This window comes from Rhopalosiphum padi, chromosome 4 (genome assembly GCF_020882245.1).
Source record: "Rhopalosiphum padi isolate XX-2018 chromosome 4, ASM2088224v1, whole genome shotgun sequence".
Lineage (NCBI taxonomy): Eukaryota > Metazoa > Arthropoda > Insecta > Hemiptera > Aphididae > Rhopalosiphum > Rhopalosiphum padi.
In genome coordinates this window covers 30,215,838-30,224,512 of record NC_083600.1, presented here as the reverse complement: position 1 = coordinate 30,224,512, position 8,675 = coordinate 30,215,838, and the positions used below count along the sequence as shown (strand labels likewise).

Here is an 8,675-nt window from a genome sequence, read left to right as displayed (position 1 = left end):
TACCGCGCGGACTGAGTGGTGGCAAAACGGAGCGCTAATATCCGCTAGTGACTGGTGGCGGAGAACGCGTCGCGACGGTCGTGTAAACATCCAACGGCGGAATAGACGATAAAATGATAAACACGCACCGATGACAACAATTCCGTATGATTTATAATATTATATTTCGAATTGTTGCATTCGCCGTTAATTAGGGGAAGGAAGGAATTAAGTAATACGAAAGATGATTGTTCCGACCGAGTTAGAAATGCTATAATATGTAGTTTTCTCGAACTGTATTTGGCGAAAACACAGTTAAAAATATTTTATCCATAATAATGTATATGTATTGTATATACTATATAATAATAGTAAAAATATAAAAATAATATTATAGTGATGAAAGTTGGTTGTCCGTTGTCGATTGGTCCATACAATATTTTATTATTATAATACATTCTATTTTCTATAGACCATTATTCTTGTTTAACTGTACATCTATTTATTATTATCTATTACAAAATATTTTGTAAATATTTCTCGACTGGTGCATCCTGAAGTTACGTAACTAGGACATTATGATAATTATTTTTAACGGGGCTGCAAATTAATAAAAAAAAAAAACCCGCTTAACTGATTTGCGAGAGTAGTTATAAATATTATATTATATTGTATTAGCAAGATTTTTTTCATGTTGTGCAGTAATAAATATATGTATAATGTGAATTTCATTAAAATAAAATAATAGATATGTGTTTCATTGTTTAGGCGACCTACTCCATATTTTTCACACATTTAAGTTTACGTATGCGTATATAATTTTATGATACACATAATTATTAATTCATTGATATTCATCTTTATTATATACATTTCATGTATTTAATTTGTAATTTTAAACTATTTGATTTGATTGTTTTACTAACTACGACCGTTAAACATTAATTAAGTCAATTAATAATACCTACAATACAACTTAATCATAATATCAAGACAAACAATTTTTTTCAATCAACCGTATTGGTAAAAAATATACAGAATACTGTTATCGTTCTTAAAAGTATATATTTAAACATTTCCAATTATTATTTGTTGATACAGCTACGACACACTGATAATCCCACACGGCAAAAAAATAATAATATTGAAAATAACAAAAACAATAATTTGAATGATTATACTAAATGTTTTCCAATGATATTATACTCCAGCATTTCACAAAATAAATTATCTAGTTGAGAATAATCATCTATCGAGAATCTTAATAATATGTATTTTGGGACATATTCATAGGTAGAATTTAGAGTTATTGAATTGCTGATCCAAATTTTACCATTTTACTTTTTTTTTTATAGTTATTTAAAAGCAATGGCTTTGTTATTTTTTATATAACTCCTGACATAGAAATAAACATAATAGAAAAATATTATATTCTGCGATGAGTAACAAAGTAGATTGAATATTTCTACGCAATAATGTACCTATATTGCCTATACAATACGCCGTTCAATTTAACATTTTATGTAATATTTTATAAGGGCATTAGAAATTATTATGGACGTAGTGTATTTCCACGTATGACGTGTGTCATCAATTTTACATAAATTAGAAAAATTTTATCGTGTTTCATTGAGTTCTACTATTTAAATTCAATTTGAGTTTTTAATTTTATATTTAAAGGGAAAATATTTTCCTTTTAAAACTTTTTGAAGTAGAATATTGAACTAATATAGTTAATTATTATCATTTGACAAAAAACATTTAAAATGTTTTTAAGAAGCCCACTCCTTAAATATTCCAAGTTTTTAATTTACTTAAATATTCAAGGATAGTCGTTGGAGCGTGAAAAAATCACTTTAAGATAATATAATTTTCTTAATAATAATTGTTTATTATTTTGTTTACTGTCAATTTGTAATTGAATTATGCATTACAATTGGACTATTTGAACTTAACTAAAATATATAACATAAATTATATAGTATGAAGTTTTAAAAAAATAAAATAAATTTACATATTATATATTTTGTGAAAACCAATAGGTAATAACTCTTAATAGACCGTATAAAAATATACCTAAATATAAATTGACCTATGTAAGGGCCCATCTACACTGCAATATTTTCCCTGTCGAGTCCGAACAGTTTTACCGCTATATACTTGTATTATGTAAGCTACTGTAATTTTATTTGTTTATAAGTAAAAGAAAAAAATGTTATTAAGTCAAGTGCTAAGTGGTATGAGGATATAAAATGGTTTGGAACCACTGGCCTAGATTATAAAAAAACATGAAAAAAGATAGTATTATAATATATCGAATATGCACAAAATATTATAGCAAACATACAAATCCTGTCATTTTATGTTACTCTAAAGAATCACAAAACGAATTCCGAGTTCTTTTTGTTCTGTGATGTTTTGGTTTCATCGACGATATTGAAATATGCTTGTTCGCGTGTATGTGAAATGGAAATGACAACGGATACACGAATAATTTAGTCGAGTGGAAAAACAGATACGAAATAATAAACAAAATTATTTAATATAGTTAGGTTATTAGGTATATCATTGATTTTTTGATACATCGTCCTTACTCATAAGTACATATGCTTTTGCACTTTTTTTGCAACGCTTTGTTAAATCTATCGCATAGTTATTAATAGTTACCTACTGTTGTTTTAGTTTTGAATAGAATCAACAGATTTCATATTTTATAAAAAACAAACACTGATTAAGTATTTTATAATATTATAATTATGAAATAAATGAAATATCGGTTATATTACAATAAAAAATAGTTCTGAATTTCATAATAATTAAAAACTAATATTGAAAATTTGAATCATCTTAAGATCTTATAATTTATACATAAACCACATACGCTTAAAATTATAAGTTTATGTTATAATTGTAATGACATTTTATGAAATTTGAAAAAAATTACTTTATAATGAAATGATAAACTTCTAACACAACTTAAATATATTATAAAGTTAAACGTCGTTTTGTATATCGATAAAAATATATAATATTTTAAACAAAAGAAAATATTGCGCTTAAAATATATTATTATTGATGATAAATACAAATTCACATATATATTAGAGTTGATTTTCTTAAACATTCTACGGATTGTTCTAGGTTTGTTAAAAAGTTACTTTAAAAATACAATTTTGTATTTATTTTATAGTTCATCGACTTAATTTTGATGATTTATAATGATAATAACGTATAATTTATGACTTTTTTTATTTTAAAATAAAAACAGTTATAATGCAATATAAAAAATATTCATTTATTACATACCAATATTTCATATTATGTGGTTAACAAAAGTATTGTTACAAGCATTCAAGAATTCAAATGAAAAACGTGGAATACATTGTTACACACTAGTCAGAGGATTATTGGAAAATAAATCCTGAATAGAATAAGACTGGATCTAATCCGGACAATGTTTTTTTGACGATCCGTCAAACGAAATACAACTATAAAAAAATTTGTTTCATTTGATGAACGGATATTTTTATTTTTACAATGTAATCCGCTCACAACGAATGTTGAAAATTGAAAATAAAATTTATAAATATACGCATACATTATATTATCTTTATTAGAAAATAAATACTTAAATTAATTTTTTAAGTTAGAAATATTATAATTTATTTTAGGATGTATAAGTGATATTATTCAAAACCCTCCCCCTTTTAGAGTTATACAAATAAAATAATTCATAAATTATATAACGAGTTATCATTGTATTCAAATAAAATACAAAACACCTATTATATGGTTCATAAAAAATTATATAATCTGGAATTATCAAGGAAAAGGGTTTCGAATGACATCACTTGTACATCCTAAAATATATTATATTATATTTTATCATTATATTTATGTTAATATAGTTGGTAATTACTTGGTATCTCAGCTTAAACTTCTAACTTGAAAGCGTTAATGTCAATATTTCTTAAATTGGTAGTTTATTAAAATATGTAGATAATATGTTTATTAAAACTTAATCTGTTTATAAATTAGTTATAGTTGGTATTACCGACTTCGATTTCACTGGTTTTTGAATTTGATGTTTTTATTGTGTCTGTAAAAATAATTTAAATAATTTAATATACCTATTATATATGTATATAATTCTAAAACTCATTATAACCTAGAACACGTATTTATATGCACTAATTACTTTTACGCATTAATAAATTGCAATTGCTAGAATAAAGTCAATTTACATGCTTATAACATATATTTGATTCTATATAGACATTATATTTTAAATATAATTACATTTATTTGGTAAATTCTAAAAATTCGATCACTAAAAAATACAAATTATACTCTTGAAAATGCGTATAAATCTATATAAACACATACAACATAAACATAGTCATACACCAAGTTACCCAATCCACCTATTTATTTAAAAATTAATTTATTCAAATTCTGGTTTTATATATCCTTAAAACCATATTTTTATATTCTTCAGATATTTCTTTGTAATACTTAAAGAGGGTTCTGTAGTGATACAAACTTGTGTTTTTAAAATGAAAACCTCCACATCTTTTTACTGTAAAGTGTTAGCGGATATATTTTTTTTTTTTTTTTGAAAATGTCTCAAATATTTAAACGAGTAGTTTCTTAATTATTAAAATGTCTACCTACTAAGGATGATAGTATTTTAAAATGTGTACTGTTTTACAAAAATATAAAATATATATAATATATACCTTTACAATCTTCGTCGTTTATTGTGATCGAATTATGTTGTAAAAATGAAAATGTCCGTTTATCTAATGGAACGATATTGTCGACGGCCGTGTTTTTTTGGCAGATCGTAACATCAAAACATGGTCTGGACCCAAGCCTTATAGATTCAGGATTTATTTTCCAATACTTCTCTAAACCAGCACGTAAAAAAGTATCCCTTGTCTTTCGTTTGAATTCATCCAATGCTTGTACCAAAATACTTTGATCAACCGCAAACTGTGATTTCGTGGTATTACTTGCATAATAAAACTGTTATTAAATGTTAATATTAAGTATCTTATAATTTTAGACAAAGGTACGCGTTGATAGAAAAACTCAAGGCTGTTTCAAATAAAACTACTATTTTATTAAATTAAATTATTGGTATGAAATAATTTATTTTATTGATCATCATATCATATTGTATATTATAGTATATGCCACTTTTTTTTTAACCTTTAGTCAAAATATACGTATATACGTTTAGTATTGATATGTGAGTAGGTAATGTCATCTTCAAATGAAAAGTTGAACATTATAGAGGAGATTATATTGTACTTGTACTATATAACATAAATATAATATTATAAAAAATAATCCAGAATAATATAATACGGTTATTAATTAAGTTGGTAGTTGGTTTTGAAGCAACATTGTAATACATTTTAATGCGAAAAGTGTCATTTTAGAACTGTACGTGTATAAAAATGATAAAAAATAATGATAAATATTAATAAAATCTGAAAAAATTATAAATAATTATGATAAACACGAATATTTACCGTAACACAAGTTTTTTACAAAATTAAATTTATTTTTGTTATGATTCATTTAATGTTGTAAATGGAAATTTGTATTTATTTTTAGTTTTGTATTGATAGAAATTTTATTTTTTATTTAAAAGCTTGAAATAGTTTTGATGAGTTGTTCTTACAGAATTTAAAAAAACATCGGAAATACATTGTCACAATCTTTGTTTATATACATTTAAAGTTAATTTTTGATAACATTGTATATTATATAATATTCGTTTAGCAAATTTGAACTTTCCACTTTTACCTTAATTATAAATTTTTACATGTACCTACAACAATTAGTGACATTTTCAAAATATTTAACTAATTTTAAGCTATTTATATTATAGATCCATTTAAATGCAATGATTTATCGTTTAACAAGACGTCAAGATCTATGAAGGCATTTTAAGTATACTATGTAGTATTGATTTACTCGATTGTTAAAATTATAATTTAATTGCCTACCTAATAAATCATGGTGTAATGTACTTATACTTTTAGATTCATTATATGATACTATTATAATGCACTAATAGCTGATGATCTTAGAAGTTATTAATAAATATTTAATTAGTTGTTAAAACAAACCGGCGATGTTGATTTAATAGCGTCCTTCAAAGATATCATAAGTGCATTGATAATATTATATTTAAGTTCTAGTTCATTCCAACATTGAAATATCTTCAGATTTTTGGTACCATTCAACATATCCCGATGATCTCTGTGAAGTTTTGTATCGACCCACGTCAAATATTCTTTGTTGCCCTACAAGGAAATAAAATGTTATGTAAAATAAAGTAAATTAAATATATAGACTAAACCCAATCTTACGTCCAAATTTGGTGGGGGCAATAATATATTGAATTTATTTTTAAGTCTTTTGAATACTTCATTGTGTGCTGCATTAGTTTTCGGAGATGTTTTTTGGCCTTTTAATTCTTCAAATATTACTAATAGGCCCTCCGATACGGTAACACCTTTGTCAAATGACGCATTTGGTGATAGGAGGTATGATAGATCATTGGTTTCGTACCATTTATCTACATTCTGTGATAATATTATAGGTATTGAACAATAAATTAGTAGTTTTTTTAAAATTAAATTAGTTCATTCATACCATCTGCTGTGATTCAGTTATATCGGTTATATGACATTTGGTATCTTCTCCGTCAGTATCAATTTTATCAGTATTTTCCAAATTATTGTCATTATTAAAAATATCTCGGATTTTTTCCAAGTTGTTTTCAAAATCTTTTAATAACTTCATAACAAGTAATTGTTGGTTCTCTAATTCAATAGTTTCGGATTCCTTCAATTTAGGTTTCTGTAAAATTAAACAATAATCTCAAATTTTATAGGAAATTACTATGTAATATGTATTAATATTTTTTAAATTTAGTATCAACCTCCATTAGGGTCTTAATTTTTTCTTCTAAGATATTTATTTCGTCGACAGTGTTATTTGCCTGTTGCTCAATTATTGTTATTTCTCGAATTGATGATTGTTTTAAAACGAATGTTTCAGGTTTACCAACAACAAATTCCTACAACGTAATATTTTTATTTTATAAATTTTCATGTATTTTGTATAACTTACTGAGAATAATGTATTTCCGTCAATAGCATTGTCATTGGAAGGAAGTAATAAAGTATTGATCAGCGGAAATAATGTCGGCTGTGGTGACAGAGGAACATCATCTGGTTTTACGACTACTTTCACCTTAGCAATTCCTATCTTCTTCTTCTTTTTAGATTTCTTAGATTTTTTAGATTTCTTAGATTTCTTAGGTTTTTTAGGTTTCTTAGTTTTCTTAGATTTCTTAGTTTTATTTTTTTTTGATTTTTTTTTTTTTTTTTTTGTTAATTTAGCAGGTTCAACTATGGTTTGAATTAATTTTGGCTCTCTGCATATTTTTAAAAATTCGTCGAAGTGAACTGAACCTACAGGAGTAGAAATTGGTATGACTGTGTCAACGGCTTTAATAATATTTTTAAGTTTCTTTGTTTTTTTATTTTTGGATCCCTTCTTGGATTTAGTCTTGGATTTGATATTTTTTTTAACCATTTAAATAATTTAATTTTGCAGTATTAAATAAAATTGATATAATGGTTTTAAACGTACTTAAAAGATAAATTTATTGCAATTTAATAAATTGTTTTTTAAAACAACTTTGTTACTTTTTTTAACAATAATAAAATTGTATCTTTGGTATCAGTTGTTATTTTTTGATATTTTCATAGTATTTTAAGCCAATATCTCGAGTTTAAAATAAATTTTGGCTTGTATTATTAAAAAGAAAATAATTGTATAAATTACAATATTTTAGAAACATAATATACAATTTTACGATTAGTAATGGAATTCGATGAATTATAAATTATTTTAATAATTAGTCTAACTCGCATCAAATTGTATGGTTTTTATCATATAATATTGGTACTTAATGTATAGATTGAATAATTTTCATAAACAAATTTGATCAGTATTATGAATAAAATTATTATCATTTTTAATCTCTTCATTATCAATATAATAGTAAAACTGTAATTTGTTTCAACTTGTTTGAGTGAAATTTGTAATCGGTTATTATAAGTGCAGTTATAAAAATTTAATCATTATACTTTTTTTAACTCCCTACTACCTTTATCGTTATTTATTTTCTTATAATATTTATAAATAAACATAAATTTACTTCAAATTTAAATAGACAATCGGATGAAATCCTAAATGATCAACTAAATATTAAAAACATGTGTTATATACTTTATCAGTTAGTTTGCAGATATAAATAAATACACAGGATAAGTAGGTATTATTGAAGTACGAATATATAGATATTAGACTATTTTAGTAGTTTTATAATATATTGTTTTTATATTGTAGAATTTTGTGTTAAGTATAGCTATATTCAATTATTTCTTGTGGTTGAGTGAGGCTATGTTTAAAACAGATATATAAGAAATAGTTAATAATAGACACTTTGTTTCCTTTGGATATTTAATTATTACGAGCAAATTAGTTTTATTAGGTTCTTAAATATCCCCAAGTTGGCATAATTGAGCTTGCTAAACATTTCTTGTTCTGCACCCAAAAACAATTTGCATATAATTTAGTTATTTAACTATGTCACATTTTTCGTT

General features: G+C 24.3%; 1 protein-coding gene across 1 annotated transcript; it reads right to left on the bottom strand.

Annotated features, from left to right (window-relative positions):
- Nucleotides 1-4,013: 4,013 nt before the first annotated feature.
- Nucleotides 4,014-7,599, bottom strand: LOC132929101 (uncharacterized). The gene is made up of 7 exons (XM_060994202.1): nt 7,132-7,599; nt 6,941-7,078; nt 6,652-6,858; nt 6,366-6,581; nt 6,123-6,299; nt 4,719-5,007; nt 4,014-4,078 (listed from the first exon to the last, which is right to left on the bottom strand). Exons 1-7 carry the CDS (start codon nt 7,597-7,599, stop codon nt 4,014-4,016), a joined length of 1,560 nt encoding a protein of 519 aa, XP_060850185.1.
- Between the last annotated feature and the right edge of the window lie 1,076 nt (nt 7,600-8,675).